The following is a 17,237-nucleotide window of genomic DNA, read 5'->3' on the forward strand; positions in this document are numbered from 1 at the left end:
AGTAGGAGTTACTTGTATGGCACTCAATGTCGCTTTTCCTGATTTAACGATTGGAAATACTTTGTATCTATTTTAAAAGTAGATTAACTGTGGCCAGCCTACCTCATTTCCTGTGGTCCTGGACTATAATGAATGATCCTTTGATCCAGGCAGCATTAGGTAACATGTAAAAAGGTTTGTGAATGCAATGCAATCCCCCTTGAAGTTCTAGCAGAACTTTTGCAATATGGTTTTGGAGTAGATGATCATGCATGATAAATTGAGAATAACTGGTGTGCATACAACAAAGAAACCATAGATATAAAATGCGGATAAAGGAGTAACATTCTACACATGAGGCTATTCAAAACACCCTCAACAGTCTAAACTTGGATACCTCCAAATACATGACTATTGTCATGACATTAGGAATTCTGGACATGAACAATTTAGTAGCAGTGCAAGTAGCCTAATTATTACTAATTATGTCTCACATCCAGACTATAATTATGTACCTTGCTGCATACTGCTGAATGATGATGATGTACTTTAATGGACATGGTACTGCATGAGGTAAACAGGCAGGACTTAGGAAGCCCATCATTGGTATATATTCTGGTGCCCAGTAATAAAACACAGTTTAAAGGGCATATTTAACACCAAAACTCTGAAATGTTCTGCATTCAGGAACTGTAGATATACCAGGGGTTTTGGATATCTGCATGTAAATAAGCCCTCCTCAGGTGCAGGCATTTCCCGACTTCCAAAGCAGAAGAACGGAAAAATGAAAATTAAATCCTCATCTCCACCTGCCCCTGTCATATTGTATATAATTGCAAAAACAAAGGACACATATGCTGTCCCTTTAAATAAAATTGAATAAGATTACAGGCAGGCTCTTCAGAACCAGATGCATTTGTTATGCATATTTTGTTCATCAGGCGCAAAAACAACAAAAATATCTAAACATATATGGCATCAATTTGACCAGATAATTTCCCCAAGTTTTTCATATCCTAATGAATAAAACCAGAGACAGAGGAAGCTGCCTGTATATAAATATTTAGTTTTAGGTATTAGCTAATGTTCATAATTATTAATCTGGAACCTACATTTGTAATCATTCAGTCATTTATAGTTTAACAGTATCAATACTTGATAGCAAACATACCGTTTTTGTTAAGCCGAAATTCACTATTCAGCATTGGCAACACACTGAACAAATTTAAATACATTTAATTACACCTGCCCAACGCATGTATACATAGTTGGAAATTTCTCTGTCCTGTTGTCTTAGGTGGTAATCATGGAGCTGGCTCAGCTAACGTATGCTTCAGCCTCTTTGATAATGTCCTGTTTTTCCTTGAAGTAGTCCCTGAACCACGCGATGTGTTCCACCTTCTGTTTGACAGAGAGGTGGGGGTTCTTGGCCAGGCCTACAATCACCAACTCCATGAAGCGCCTGATGGGACCTTGCTGGGGGAAGCCATCCTCCAGATGGCGCTCTAGGAACACGTGCTCATGGAATGGCACATTAGCCTCCTCTTCCATACCTGAATTACAGGGAGGGAGTTTGGGATAGGAAGGATGTGATGAGGTGTTAATAGAAAGAAGGAAGCTACAGGTAAAAGTTACCACTCTAATGTAGCGAGCCACATTGAAAATACCACAGGGAAAGTAACGACACTCACCTGCTTCATTGTCGATTGGGTAATGCCACAGCTTGCCTTCTCTAGTCCACTTAATCATTTCCTCAAAGCCATTCCGAGGTCTATTATTCACTGCCTGAGCAATCTGATTGGCTAGATCTATGTCCCAGAGGGTAGGGCGTGTGGCTAAAAGCAAAACAGGCATGCCAATTTATGTGTAAACAAAATCATCTATAGAATTTTCAGCTTGAGGTTTACTTGATGAGATCGAGACAGCTAGTAAAACCAGCAAGTCTGCAGCACGATGTAATCCGTCAAAACATGAAAACACCCAGAAAATGAAAATACCCAGATCGGTGTCTCTCTCTTGATCTTCGCCAACAAAGATGTTTAGCCTTTTGCCTGTGAAAGGACTCTTCCTGTTGATTTAAAACCAGAATACGTTCAATGTTATACTTACACATCCACTCCTGCACACAAGAGATGATAATAATACATACAGGAAAGAACTGTGGAGAGTGTGGCTTAATCGTTATGTGAATTTTTCTGCATGGGTTACCATAGTGTTTACCTCTTGCGGACTCCGTCCAGCTCACCGGAGATGCTGCGTTCTTTGGCATATCCCTGCCCGTCGTCATCAAAGTGAATCTGATTGGCCGATCGGGTATTTGGTCTGCTATCAAACTTCTTTCGTACTTTCATATGAGCAATGATGTCACTAAGGAACAATGATCAAAGAAACAGAAATCAGAAACAGAATCTGTGATTAAAATACCAAAGTGCTCTGTGTTCCGAATCCTAAAGCTTCTACTTGGTGAGTAGTAATACAAATAAACACACAAAAAACAGAACTGGTTTTACTACTTTGTTTTGACATAAAAACAGGCCTGCAGGGGGCATCTGTGGCTAAGACAGGGAAGGCCCGGTCAGTTCTGCTCCTGAGAGCATCGCCCTGTCTGTGTCCAGCAGTGCTCACTTGAGACTCCGCCGGCCGTCCTTGCTCTGCACATCTGAAACGGCCTCGTGCTTCCGCAGCTGTGTGAGCAGCTCAGACTCAGTGCGGGCGCTGTCTGGCAGCGTGGCCGCCACCGCTGAAGCAGCCGCATGCAGCTTCACATTCAGACTCTCACTGCAACACACGCACGCACGCGCGCACACACACACACACACACACACACACACACACACACACACACACACACACACACACACACACACACACACACACACACACACACACGACTTTTAAAACCCTTCTCTTCTGAGGCATTTTGCCTACTGGGTCCTGCCAGCATGAATAGGATGCTTCTGGGTGTACGTGTAGCTAAGCAACAGCACATCTCTCACACCCAGATGAATGACTAATGTTCAGAATAAATTCTGACATTAATGTAAAGATTTTAAAAATTTACAAATGAATACACATTGAAACCACTTAACAGCAAATTGTAATACTAAACCTTACCAGATACCATTCATTAGCTACTACAGATGCTTATTAGGTACTTTACCCAAATTAACTGCACTAGAACAATGAATTAATGAATATAGAATAGATAAATGTTTCCATGATCTGGTGTAATTCCTTCTGCAATCAGCCCAAACCTGTTTAAGATGGAATTGGCCCAGAATAGCTTCACTGTTTTCTAGTGCTACAAGCTGACATGAAGATTTAGTTCAGTTGTAGCAACATGCCCTAACTTGTAAAATGACCAGGCTCAGTAGGTATCACATGGAGAAAGAAAACCTTGAAGTCAATATAGCACAAATTTCCACTTCCAAAAAACATTAAATGATGGACAAAAATACAACTTAAATTTTTCATGTTTTAAGAAATGTTAAATTTCCTTGGAACAATCATTCTTGGGAGATATCATAAAAATTGGTTTCAGTCCCAAAGCTATATTTAGCAAGATTTTTATGCAGCACCAAAAACCTTCTAGATGTGACAGAACTATATTAATAGCACACAGAAAATAGCTAATATTTACATGAATATATTGTCCTTAGGGTTTCACTGATGTCCAGTCTAAATAATAATCTAATCCAGAAAAAAATAAGCAAGAGTTGAGGCTTAGAATACAAATGATTGCAAAAGTGATTAAATTTTGCTCAGAGGGCCAACCTTAAAAATCATAACTAAAAACTACTTGGTCTAGAGTCTAGACCTATATGATTTTCCCAGGTTTAATGACATTAAAAAGCTTTTGCTTGGTCCCCCCCCCAAAAAACATGAACTATGAAGTCTACGTCAGCTGGCACACAATGACTATAAAGCTAATAATGACCAGAAAGTGTTTTCCTATTCCCAAGTAGCCCAAATTGCAAAAAATTTAGTTGAATGCTCATTTTAAGTTGCTAAAGTTAGAAGGCAGGTTGGCTGTCCGCCTTACCTCCGCCTTGTGTCCTCTGTGGTGGCCTGCTGGAACATACTGATGGTGCTCTCCATCTCCCCCAACCTGGGTCCGTGTGGAGTCTCCTCACCCTTCCTCTGGGTCTTGAGGGCTTTGAGCTTGCGCTTGGTTGTCCCGTCCACCTTCATGGCCCCCAGCAGTTCTAGGAGACCCTGCTTACCTGTCCTCGTCTTCTCCGCCTGGTCGTGGTCCACTGCAGCTTTTGATGCTGCCTCTGTTCTTTCCTCAAACTTAGGCTCAGCTTCCTCCGCCTGTAAAACTGTAGTTTTCTCTCCATCGTTCTTTACCTCTTCTTGAGGGGGAGAGGTAGTGTCTTTCCCCTTTTCATAGCAAGGAACTCCAGTTCCAAATGCCCTCGGGCTCACGTTACCGGCAGCCCTAAATCACAAGGTTGAGCTCAGTCAGACAGATCACCAGCGAAGATGGTGGTGGATATAGTGCAAGTGGGAAAGACTGCTGTCTCTCCTGTGTGGAAGTGGGGTTGAAACCCCCATATGGGCATGTGCTCTATGCTATAACAAATGTTTTGGGTAACTCTTAACACTACACTGGCCTACCTCTACAACATGATTGAAAAACTACCTTAAGTCGCTCCTGGGTAAAATTGTTTAGTTTGCCAATGAAAGAAAATCAGGTTTCAGTAAAACGATGAAACAATTAGAAATTAGTAATGTGCAATGACATACAGTTTGGACATCTCTCCAACAAGTAGTTAGCAAACTGCATGTAATATTCCAGGATAAGAGCAGCACCAGAGTAAAATAAGGATTTTAACACTTTACAGTTAGCTAACGTAGCGATGAGAGCAACAACGACTGCTAGTGTCAAACTTTAATCTTGCAGCGGCAACAGTGAATGTCTAACTCACCTGAAAACGAAAGCAGAAAATATGCTGCTACATTTGGAAGGAAGAGGTCGCGGATCCTGAACTTGACTTAACACATGTCGACCCTGGTAAAGAGACAACACTCTTCTGTACATAGTTGCTCTTCACGGGAGCTCACAATGTCGCCGATGCACGTTTCCTTGTGCCACAATCCCAAATGTCCGTAAGCTATCTGCAAAACAAGAAAGGTTCCGGACTAAAAGCGATTTATTGTGGTAATTTCATTTAATTAAATTATCATTTAATAATGCGTATTTTTGTTTAACAAAATTTTACTATGACAAATAAGGTTAGTTTGATATAATTCTGATGTAGTTTCTCAGAGCTGCCTGCTGCTGGCGCGTTGGCATCACGTGTGACACGTGGTTCCCAGATGAAATAAACGCCGGTCCTTTAAGATCGGGGGGCCACGACGGTCCGTATCGCATATAAAACAGTGGTCAACTGATGCAAGCGCACTAGAAAATGACATCCCAGTCGAATGCAATGGAGTATAGCTAACCTGTTCGCTGGACAGTTGAGAGGACGTAAGTCTTTGTAATTTGGTGCTACAGATAGCTGACTATTTGTTCACGTGTCATTTAGATAATGTCATTTATGAATCTCGTGGCGCCACAAACACAATTCGCGCCACAAACATTTTAACTACCTAGCTAGCTGTTTAGTTAGGTAGTGGTTAGAATAATTTAGCAAACGCTCTAGTTTTGATAATCATATCAATGTATTTTATTAGAACACTGTAGTGAATAGTTACTAATTCAACAATTGAAATAATTGTATTAACTTGGGTAAATACCTATGGTAATTCGATGTTGAAAATCAAATCTTGTGAACACTTATCTTTAGCTCCATGGTGTGTTCTTGTGGATTATTTTGTCGATTACCAAGAAAAAAAAAAACCTTGTCCTAGCAATATGCTTTACTTTAAACCTAAAAGATGTGTGGTCTAATTTAGCATTGACCTGCTTTGAGTTTTAAATGTATAACTTACGAACTTTTGATAAGAATAATGTGCAATAATATACAGGATAATTCCTATAACAAGATCCCTCCTCTCCCTGTCTGTCTCTTTCTGTGTCTGTCTCTCATATCCCCCTCCCCCCCCCCTCTCTCTCATATATCAAGATTGTTTTGGACCCAATAAGCAAAGAAGAAAGAGTTCCAGTAGTCCTTGGTTTTGTAACCATGGCACCACACCCTGCAGTCCAGGCCATTATAGACCTGTCGGCTGGAGCAATAGGTAACATCCAAATGGGCTTCGTCTCTTTTCAGCGTGGAGCACTGAGTCATTATTAACGAGGGCTCTTTTTGATGGTTGTGCACACGCTTTCTTCAGACACAGGACTTGTCTTGGGTCACTTGATCCTCACTGTTCGTGAGCAATGTAACCAGTTCAGGCAGTGGTTCTAATTAAGGCCGCCATATTGAGTGGCCCTGTGTTACAGCACCATTCGTGTTGGTGAAGCACTGAATTGTCTCTTATCTGTCCACTGAGCTTTTGTGATTGCCTGTGGTATTGTGGCCGGTCCAGCTATCTTTTCACACTGCCCTCTGACCTTGAAAACCATTATCACATCATCTACAGATCATGGGTACAGATGTGACACATTGTCAGTACTGTTTGTCAAAGCAAGCACAGAACAGGACATTTGTTTTTATGTTGTAACATGGTACTATGCTCTAGTAGTTACTTTTCATAAGGTCTATCTTCCATAAAATTGCTCATGCGATTAACCAGCAGAGTCTTCCTGCTATCCTTTTGTGGGTTCTCCTCATCTCTCCCTGACCGGCCTTGTCTCTCACCCCTCTGCAGGAGGTACAGCGTGCGTGCTGAGCGGTCAGCCACTGGACACAGCCAAGGTGAAGATGCAGACCTTCCCCTCACTGTACCGAGGTTTCCTGCACTGCTTCCTGACCACCTACAGACAGGTGGGCATAAGGGGCTTGTACCGGGGCACCTCTCCTGCTCTTGTGGCCAACATCGCGGAGAACTCCGTGCTCTTCATGAGCTACGGCTTCTGTCAGGAAGTTGTGCGGCTCTTGTGCGGCACGGGGAAAGAGGCGGCGCTCAGGTGAGGACTTCATTTATAAAGCAGTCGACTAAACTACATTTATTTAAAACACGTGATGGGACCCTTGAGTTGTTTCCAGCATTTTTCTTATATTTGTATATCAGTCTGGTTCACCGTGTGGTGCAGGGAGAAATGTTTAGCTGCCCTCTCTGTCCCTAAGATTAGTGAACTATTAAAGCCGAATTACCAACATGCATAACGATCTAGGAGACGGCTTGTGATGGCTTTCACACTGATTTTTTTTTGTTGTTTGTTTGTTTTTAGTTATCAAAATAACATAGACCTCCGCTCCTGGCAATGTTACATTTCTTAGTGAGAGAGTTGTTTCCCCAACTCTTTATCAATTAAACTTAATCTAGTGGGATGAAGACCCATTAGATTCTTTCAAATCGCCCAATTATCTCACTTAACATAGACATCAAAATCCTATTCAAAATGTTTGCAAAATGACTTGAAACTGTCCTATGCAATATAATGCAGATCAAATTGTTTTTTAAGCATAGATTATTATTTTCAATTTTAAAAACCCTAAATATTCTCATTACCCCCTAAAATCTTACCTTTGTGAGATACTGAAAAGGCCTTCGACGGTGTTGAATGGTATAAATCTTTTTTGCTTTGTATATTTTTTTATAACTTGGATCCTCCAAATAATTGGCCTTTTACAGTTCTTCTAGACATTAATAGAACAAGTTATTCCCTATTAACATCTCAGTTACTGGTTTGCTTCCCAGTGCTTCATCCTTTCACCTAGTTCCCCATTGGCTGAAATATCTTGGAATTAATGACACATGCAAACATTCCAACCTTTCAAAGTCCAGCTGTATTCCACTTGTTGCCCGTGTCAAAACTGACCTCCCCCAATGGTCTTATCTCTCCCTGCCATCAATTGGTTGTGTTGGTGAAATTGAATTTCCTTCCCAAATTTATATACTTATTCAAATTGATTATTTTATTCCTACTTAATCTTTCTTCATAACTGCAGATCATCTCATATCAGATTTTATTTGGAATACAACACCTCCAAATTTTTGCAAGAGGCTTCTACAAAGACCCTTCTACATGTGTCTTGATAACCTTGATAACCCCCCCCCCCCCCATTTCTTTTAAACTATTACTGGGAGACAAACATTCATCTAACATATTCTTTTGGTGTGAGGGCCTTTGACTGGGTCACTATGGAACTGGCTCCTCCTTATTTTGTTCTTTACTGGCATCAAGACCCTGCACAATCTTACAGGTGGAAAATTAGAATCCATCCATGCATCCATCTGACCATGCATCCATCATATGTGCTTAAGACCCTTTGATAACCTGAAAACAAGGCCAGAGAACTTTGAGACTTTATGCTGTAGATGTCCTAGAGTGGGGTCTAGTTGAGTTGACCTGGGTGGTTTGAGTTGTTTTTTATTTTTTTAGTATTTGCTTTTAAGTGAGCTACAGAGAGCGAGCAGTCCTCAGGTCTAACTCCATCTCTCTTCACCTCTCTCTTCACAGTGATGTGCAGAAGGCGAGTGCAGGTTCAGTGGCCTCCATCTTCTCCTCTCTGGTGTTGTGCCCGACAGAGCTGGTGAAATGTCGCCTACAGGCTATGCACGAGATGGCCTCCTCGGGCAGGATAGCCAACAGCCAGACGTATGCCACCATTTCTATTACCGAAAACAATCGGTCTTTTAGTTGTCCACCATACTGTGGAGTAATAACATGTACACGACGCACTTGCTGGGTTTCACGGTGTCTACCGAGGGAAGATTTCAGTGCGACTGCTTTAGCCTTTGTCTCTCTCTCTGCAGCTCAGTGTGGGCTGTTGTCAAATGGATCGCGCAGAATGAAGGTCCTACAGGCTTCTTCCAGGGTTTGATCCCCACCATCGCCCGTGAGGTCCCTGGGTACTTCTGCTTCTTCGGGGGATACGAGCTTTGCCGCTCCTCCTTTGCCAAGTACATGCGCTGCAGCAAAGACGACATAGGTACGGCCCGACGCTCCAGCCTGACTCGGGCCTCCATCTGGACTACTGCTTTGGATTCTGTATTCTCGAGGCAAATCACCTCAGATGGTTTTGGATGTGAAAGTCTTATGGCAGGGTAAAACCAAAAGCCTTCAGGACGGGTAGAGGGCGTCTGGTCAGGCCACCATACTGGATTCATCTGTTCCTCCACCTAAATCCAAAAAGCTGAACAGAGAAAGTCTCCTTCGGTGTCCTGAAAGAATGAAGCTCAGGTTTATGTCACTGGGCACCAAATATCTGTTACTCCTATCCTTAATACTGATTCACTGGATCAGTTATTATGGACTAGGTTGGTGAGTGAGAAATGAGTTATAAGGCTAATGATTCACTTGTAATCATCAGTCTTATTTAAACAGTGTTGCTGAGAGCATATTCAGTACTGTTGCCTTAATGTCCTCTACTGGTCCAGATGGGAGACTGGGGAAGAGGAGTGTGTGAACGCTGGGTTGCCCGGCATGCTCTGGGCGTGCGTTAGTGAAGTGTTTGCTCATGATGTAGAATGGCGATGGCAAGGTGTCCCTACAGAACAAACCAAACATGTATATTACAAGGTCATGTTTTGTGAATTTGCGTGTATGTTTATGTATGTAGACACCCCCTCCCCCCAGACTGTGATAAATATGAGGAAGCAGGTAAACAAAACTTAATTTAACAGTAATTCAGTCATTACAATAAAACTGAACTGTAACAGACTTGCTAATGTGGGTCAGCAGTAAAATGGGGAGAGTCTTCATGATTTGACATTTCATGCACTGAACGAGCACAAGGAACACGAATGCTTTTCTGCCTTTTCCACACTGTTTATGATGAGTGGGGTTATTCTCTGATGTGTGTGTGTGTGTGTGTGTGTGTGTGTGTGTGGTTTTTATATTTTTATTTTCAGGCATTGCAGCCACAATGTTCAGCGGAGGGTTTGGGGGTGCATGTCTTTGGTTGGTGGTGTTCCCCATGGACTGCGTGAAGTCAAGAATCCAAGTCATGTCCTTGACGAGCACACAGGAGGGCTTCCTCAAGACCTTCATGCACATCTTCAGGACAGAAGGCAAGCCACTGGAACCATGGACACTAAACCACATAAGCATGGACAATAGAGCACATACAATTGTTTCATAACATTGCTTTCATTGCATAAAACATTTTGTCCATAGCATTTCATCTCCAACGTGCATTCAACCACACTTCCCGCCTGGAAAATCACCTAAATGTTTATGGGTATAACATTTAAATTCTCTCTCTCTCTCTCTCTCTCTCTCTCTCTGTCTCTCTCTGTCTCTCTCTGTCTCTCTCTCTCTCTCTCTCTCTCTCTAGGTGTGAGGGCTCTTTATTCCGGTCTCACTCCCACAATGATCAGGACATTCCCAGCTAATGGTGCTCTCTTCCTGGCGTATGAGGCCAGCCGCAAACTCATGATGTCAAAGTTCGACAGCTAGCCCCTCTCCCTCACACACGCACTGTTTAGTTTTTTGTTGTTATTGTGTTAGATGTTTGGTTTGATATTGGAGTCTAACTCCAGAGTACATGCTCAGTGTCACCTGAGCTCCAGCATTGGCATAGTACAGTTGTACATCTACATGCCGGAGCTGTTTAGATGTATGCATATCAATGTATTGGATGATAAGCTCTTTGGAAACAACACTAGCCCTGAGTGTTTTCTGTTGCCTTGAGTCCAGTTGTAGGTCAGCGCACAGGTGGTTGGCCTAGGGACCACCTGACATAGTGAACGTTATAGTGCGTTTCTGAGCAATGGCTGAACTGAGTGTTCCAGTCCTCAAAGCGGTACTGAATCACTGACACCTTTTTATTTTCAGAAGTAAGCCTCTTGTTGCATGGTTTATTTGTATTTCTTTTGTCAAAAATAAATAATCCAGCTTTTTTCAGTGATGCTGTTACTGCGTGGTCAGAGAGTTCCGTTCCTGCTCCCCTGTTCCTTAGCAACCGACTGACAACGTTGAAAGAAATACACTTGGGCTTTACCTTTATACGTAGTCAACATATTCATATTTAAGCAGATTTGGAAATATTTTGAAGTGTCTGGCTTTATATTTTATAACTGAAAAAGGTCCGTTCATCGTGGCAATTAAGGACACGGGTAGATTTAGCCCCTCTTGGTCCCCAAGTAAAGTTATGTCTGGGTACCATAATCAATGACATTTTTTAAGCAAAATATAATATTTACACACCGTGAACAATGTTTACCTGTCTCCTTACTGAGATCAGAATAAAACAATCATGGTTTAATTTCCTTAATTTTCTTTCTTATTTGGGTGCCACTGGGATACAAATATTTCATGGTCACATTCAAGAGATGGGTCAGGATTGGTTCAGGATTCCTGAGGTAGTGAATTACTGTATCTGTGGTGTCCAATAAGGAAAGATATTGTGTTTAGTTGGGTGTTTGTTATGTTTTTCGGCCAAATGTCGTGTCCCCTTTGTGGTATTGGTGTGGTTTGTGTGGTGGTAAAGTCTGACACAGATGGCACACAAAATAATTTTAAGTTGTATTGTTTCCTGCTTATAACATCCAATAATTCTGAAATCCGGTCATAGGATTTTACATTGCATTTGTACATAAGTTCATTATGTAGATGCATTTGAATTAGTCTCTTTCTAAAAATCAATATTAAATATATCAAAAGTTATTCATAGTAAAATAAAGGTGTTATTATTATTGTTCCTATAGTCTAGTTACTGTGGCAGAATCTTCCAGTTCATGTGATTAACTACAACAGCTACATTAAACTGATAAAGGCAACTTAAAATATCAAGACAATACAAAAAGTTTAATATTTTATACTGCTGTCAAAGTTACTGTCATGATCAACTTTGTCATATGCAACATAAATATAGGTATATAATAGCTCAAATAGTGAAAAGTGAAAAGCAAGTTCTCAGAATGCATTTAAAAAAATCACACCAGGCATCCTGGTTTGAACTAGAGTGCCACTCTCATTTGGATCAGACCTAAGGATCCACACTAATGCTCCACACTGAACACACTGAATTAGGCTAAACTGACCTTCAAATGTTCCTGGAACATTTAAAGTTGATGTAAGGTATTTTTCAATAACACATAGTGTAAAATGTCTATTTAGATCAATGGATGCTCTGAAGAAGAAAACATGTCTTTGTAACTGTCCTGGTATCTTGGACTTTGGAGGGAGTGATTTTAGAGGAAAAGGGATGGATATATAATAATATATATAACAGTGTACTATCAAGTTTTTGTTTATATATATGTAGTATGCATTATACAGTATAGTAGTGAGCCATTTTGAAATGCAATATACAATACAACACACTGTTGGGTAATCTATGATACCTGAGATATTTCAATTATTAGTGCTTGATGGGCTTCAAATAGAATGATCTTTACAATCTCCTTTGCAGAGCACTAGCTTTTCCAGCTAATTTTGCAAAATCTGGAACCCAGGTTCTTTCAAGTATATATAATTATGGCATACTAAGTGCTAAGTTATAGTAAAAAATGGGGAAGAATAGTGTCACGTTGTGGGGGGGCCCCCTACCGGTCGCCCCCGGTTACAGCGGCAGCGGTCCTGTTTTTGGTCACGTGATGTTCGTTCCTCAGGTGGGCGGGACCCGTGATCCGTCTCACCTGAGGGTCGTTTGTTCGTCTATATACGTCTTGTCTTTGTACCAGTTGACTGCTGGTTATTATTTCCTTCATTTGGAACAATGCACGGGTTTTTGGTTTGCACACTTTCTATTAAACCATCCTCTTTCCCTGAGACTTGGCGTGATCGCTTCCTTTTTGAGTTGCTCACCCTGCCCGTCACAAATAGTATATAAGCACAGATTTCAGAAATGGCCTTTGACTCACTGGTGTATTGTAAATTAGCAAGGATGTCAAAATTGTTTATGGCTTCATTTAAAATTACAGCATACATTTCTATTAAACTTTTCCTCTAATCAAACTCAAAGCTAAAAAAAATGGTTAATTTATTAATAATGCTTACATGAGATTATATTTGAAACACTGCCCATCTTTACTAGCTTGCTTTAAGGAAAAACCAATTCTGAGTGGACTGAGTTTTTTTTGCAAATCCCTGAAATTTATATCCAAACAATGATGAATGATGACAAGGATCTTTAAACTGCTCTGACCTGCTCTAATCATCACTCCTCCAATCTGTAAGTAAACAGTAACGGGTTTTTCTTCAGTTGTTCCCTAGAGGGCGTTGGTTAGCTTTGGCGTTGAAATGAGCTGTGGACATCAGTCACACCCGAGTTTTACAGAGGCTGAAAAAGAAAGAATAAACAGTTGAACGCTTTTACACAGAATGGGTAAATTCAAATGAACATTTACTAAACTAAATATAAATTGTTAGCATTATTATTTAGTTCAATGCTCATGTCTACAACTGTAATCATGATTGAGGTATTTACACAAACCTCTTCTTTTATTTTCGCATTCAATATTTAACTTGCCAAATATAAATTGCAGCCTGGATTTGCTGATGAGTTTAGCTGTCTGTTCAAATTACTCTTCAAGTACGTTGACAGATCAGCACTCTTTATGTAAATACATAATCTGGTATGTACGACCCCACTAAGAAATGATGTTACTGAAATGGCAGGGCTTGTGTCTTGTATAAGTATAAAGCTGAATCTCACTCCTTTGTCAACGCAGGCTCCACAGAGGCAACCGAACAGGCCGTTGATCATCTGGGAGGCACACAGGATTAGCTGCAGCGCACTGACCACCAGCAGAGTGGAGAACAAACCAACGTTAAACTCCACCACGTTCTTGGGCTCCATACACATACCCCACCAGTCCCGATGATTCAGATAACTCTCAGACCTGATGGATGTAGAGACAGCAGCACGGAGAAAATTAGGTGGTAGAGCACGAAAGAGGGAAAACAAAGACAGAAGTTCATGTTATTTCTTGCTACCATTTTACACAAAGAGATTAGCAGTGGACAAGGGGTTAAAAATGGCTGTTGTAAATAACTACATGAGTTTCTTACCTGTCCTTAAAAGGTGTTCCCCAAATCAAAACAGCATATTTGCAGTAGGGACCATTGATCAGTCCTAACGCTGCCACTGCTAAACTGTAGAGGGCGCCAGCAACACCCAGTGCCGCAAAGGCAATGGACAGGAACATCTACAACACATCCATAGAAATGTGAATGTTCTGAGGAAAAAAACCACAAAAATTGTTTCCCTGCATTCTTCTATGTATTGTGTGTGTGTGTGTGTGTGTGTGTGTGTGTGTGTGTGTGTGTGTGTGTGTGTGTGTGTGTGTGTGTGTGTGTGTGTGTTCCTAATAAAGTAAAGTAAGAAAGTTCCCTTATATCAGGGGTGTCAAACATACAGCCCAAACCGGCCCGCCAGGGGGTTCAGTCTAGCCCGCGGAATAAACCTGCATTTTTTAAAGAAGATAAACTCTTCTTGTTTTAATCAGTTCTATCGCTTTACCCGCTTTTTCTGTTGACCCTGGCACCCTCTTAAGTGAAATGCACTTGTCAAAAAAGAGAAAATGAACACAAGAGTGTTGAAAAAAATAAATAAATATTAAGTTTATGTGTTCAGAATTGCTGATGTGGAAAATGTCACTGTGATCAGTGCATAATGCACTTAAATAAATGTTTAACTGAGTAAAAGTGTTGTTGAAATTGCACATGCTTTTCTTAAAAAGTAAAAGTAAAAAAATTTTCATAATATATTTAGTATAAGGACAATTAATTTCATACAAAGATTTCAATAATTTAATTCTTTCCACTAATACAAAGAAAAAGTGGACTTATTGTTAGTTCCATTTAATTTTGGAATGAGTTTACTGGTCCGGTCCCTTTGAGATCCAATTAAGTTGTATGCCACCCTCAGACCAAAATCAGTTTGACACCCCTGCCCTATATATAAAACAAATGATGTAGGCTACATGTCTCAGCTGGTACTGGCCATAGGGAGAGTTCTGTGTTTAAATGTTTTGATAAAGTGAGCACATACACCAACACTCTTCTTTTTACAATCCCATCGGCTTCAAGTTGAGGGTAAATGGAATGAGGTAGTGTGATCTTATATGGGTAAAATGTGGTTAAACCAGACATAGAAAAAATAACACTGAACTACTGCATTACCCAACAATGAGGTATGTGTGTGGACATTCTGTAGAATTATGAGAAATAAACGAGATGTTTGAGAAACATGTCATTTCAATGGAGACAAATGCCTTCGTATGTACCTCCAAACATTCTCTTTTGTTCGCACCTTCCTCTCTTTCTCACTCATCCTCTCTCACACACACTCAGTTTTACACACACTGTCACACACACTCCTGTGTCTGGGGTGCCTACACTGGTGCTCAGTGTCCAGATATCATGTGATGAACGATCAGTAACCAATAGTGAAGGAAGTGAAAGTAGTCATTGTCAAGTGTTTACATCCAAGCAAATTATTTTATTCCAGTGATTAAATTTTCAGAGATTAGGCAACTATGTAATTTGTAGTGCATTAATTTATACTCACACCACAACGGTTTGCACAGCATCCCCTCTGCCCTGTTAGGTGAATAAAAAGTGCTGGAGTCAACACCTGAGAGAGAGAGAGAGAAGTTTACAGAGAAGGAAGAAGAAATTATATATTGGAAACCACACCGTCTAAAAGATTCCACTCACCCATTCTCTCACATAAAGGGTACACTGGGTACACACCTTGTACATGTGTTAGCCTGAACATGCAGCCTCTGACTCACACTCAACAAACATGAGGCTTTCAGAGAGTAAACAAGAAGGTGAATGCTTCTGCTGTCATGACAACAAAATATAAATAATTTCAGAAAACAATTGGTGAGAAATCTTTGGTTGGGGAAAGTGATCAAATTAGCTCACGAAATCATAAAAGATAATAAAGATCATAAAAGATAAAGATCATAAAAACACAATTCCTTAATATGAATAGCTGCTGTGTGAATATGAATATGAATTAATATGAATAGCTGCTGTGTGAATATGAATATGAATTAATATGAATAGCTGCTATGTGACTTTTTGTATTCGGTAGTGTTCGTCAGTTCCCTTGGATCATAGATCAGCTCCCATCTGCATACTAACTGCTAAAAGAGTGTAAATGTTTGAGGAGCGCATTGTTGGTGGTGACGGTCCATATAAAATGAAGCTTCCTTAAAAGCAATTGTTACTCAACACAACAGGATATAAAGTACTCAGTAGAGTAATATACAAACTATTAATCCATTGTGCATACGTCCAACAAAATGTCTTTTAAACTAAGAAAGTAAGTATAGATTGGATTAATCCAGGAATTTAAATGTTTCCTGTTATTCAGTTTTGTCCTGATTGAGTCATGTAAGCGTGTAATTCAAATAAGAACCAGTAGGATAGCAATATAGGCCTTTTCAAGCCCTAATTTACTATGTTCATCTGCTGTGCTTGCGCCGTGATGAATTAAGGATGTTTTTTAACTTACCAGTAGTCCCCCTCCAATTAGACCCCCCATGTATTTCACCTCCTCGGTAAGACTGCCATCCTGCGCGTATTTAACCGACCAACCGGGAAAGAACAGAATTATGTTACATATAATGGAGATAACGGCTAACGGGTACAAAGACCCAGCAACGAATCGCGAGCACTTTCCCGTACACATCCTGTAAAGTTCGGAATGCACGTAACTACTTTCGGCAAATAGAGAGAAGGTTGTCTGCACGATCCCAAAATGGAGAGCTGAAAGTGTAGGGAATACAAGGAGTGGAGATACAAGTTCACAGCGATGGAGAACACGCCTACTGTCGGTCGCTGTTATTTTTTATTGTTTGGTCACGTGAACAAGTTTCGATGTTGACCGAGTCTGTGTGTTCATGTGTGTAAAATGACCAATCTGTGATAAGGCTGAACACTACCCATTCCAAACCAATTGCTCAACTCATACTTCGTACACACAATGGCTACTGTTTACGATGACCTGTATTGCGAGGATCATCTCCATGGTGATGTTTTGCTCCTTTTCACGTGTATTTCTTCATGGTGACAAGAGGCCGAACAGTCTTAGATGAGTTTTGTTTGTACATTCTTAGGCTTGTGATTGAATATGCTTAGAGAAGATGTCTGAGATTGTCTGTCTTAGATAAACAGAACTGCACTCCATGTAGGTCTGGACTGTCTCTCTAGACTCTTTAAATAAATGTGCGAACTGCATCAGAAAGTTATTTTGTAAATTATTTATTAGAAATTGATGTGCATTGTTTCTGTTGAG

General features: G+C 40.6%; 3 protein-coding genes across 5 annotated transcripts; 1 reads left to right on the top strand and 2 right to left on the bottom strand.

Moving 5' to 3' along the window:
* Positions 1-513: 513 nt before the first annotated feature.
* mrps31 (mitochondrial ribosomal protein S31) lies at positions 514-13,265 on the bottom strand. 3 transcript variants are annotated; one of them, XM_077011602.1, is made up of 9 exons: positions 9,389-9,895; positions 9,049-9,173; positions 4,911-5,100; positions 4,022-4,420; positions 2,605-2,757; positions 2,200-2,346; positions 1,977-2,047; positions 1,671-1,814; positions 514-1,532 (listed from the first exon to the last, which is right to left on the bottom strand). In XM_077011602.1, exons 3-9 carry the CDS (start codon positions 5,021-5,023, stop codon positions 1,297-1,299), a joined length of 1,263 nt encoding a protein of 420 aa, XP_076867717.1. In that variant the 5' UTR covers positions 5,024-5,100; positions 9,049-9,173; positions 9,389-9,895; the 3' UTR covers positions 514-1,296. The 3 variants fall into 3 exon arrangements, with proteins under 3 accessions (XP_076867717.1, XP_076867718.1, XP_076867716.1); XM_077011603.1 differs by lacking the exons at positions 9,049-9,173; positions 9,389-9,895 and adding an exon at positions 13,131-13,265; XM_077011601.1 differs by lacking the exons at positions 9,049-9,173; positions 9,389-9,895 and adding an exon at positions 7,561-8,799.
* Positions 5,300-13,021, top strand: slc25a15b (solute carrier family 25 member 15b). Its single transcript, XM_077011604.1, has 7 exons — positions 5,300-5,455; positions 6,054-6,168; positions 6,742-7,000; positions 8,498-8,635; positions 8,794-8,969; positions 9,892-10,050; positions 10,317-13,021. Exons 2-7 carry the CDS (start codon positions 6,114-6,116, stop codon positions 10,436-10,438), a joined length of 909 nt encoding a protein of 302 aa, XP_076867719.1. The 5' UTR covers positions 5,300-5,455; positions 6,054-6,113; the 3' UTR covers positions 10,439-13,021.
* tm4sf21a (transmembrane 4 L six family member 21a) lies at positions 12,850-16,762 on the bottom strand. Its single transcript, XM_077011605.1, has 5 exons — positions 16,455-16,762; positions 15,498-15,563; positions 13,997-14,133; positions 13,641-13,827; positions 12,850-13,265 (listed from the first exon to the last, which is right to left on the bottom strand). The coding sequence occupies exons 1-5, from the start codon at positions 16,629-16,631 to the stop codon at positions 13,257-13,259; spliced, it is 576 nt and encodes a 191-aa protein (XP_076867720.1). The 5' UTR covers positions 16,632-16,762; the 3' UTR covers positions 12,850-13,256.
* Positions 16,763-17,237: the final 475 nt, after the last annotated feature.

The sequence above is a fragment of the Brachyhypopomus gauderio genome, chromosome 7 (assembly GCF_052324685.1).
Source record: "Brachyhypopomus gauderio isolate BG-103 chromosome 7, BGAUD_0.2, whole genome shotgun sequence".
NCBI classification, from domain to species: domain Eukaryota; kingdom Metazoa; phylum Chordata; class Actinopteri; order Gymnotiformes; family Hypopomidae; genus Brachyhypopomus; species Brachyhypopomus gauderio.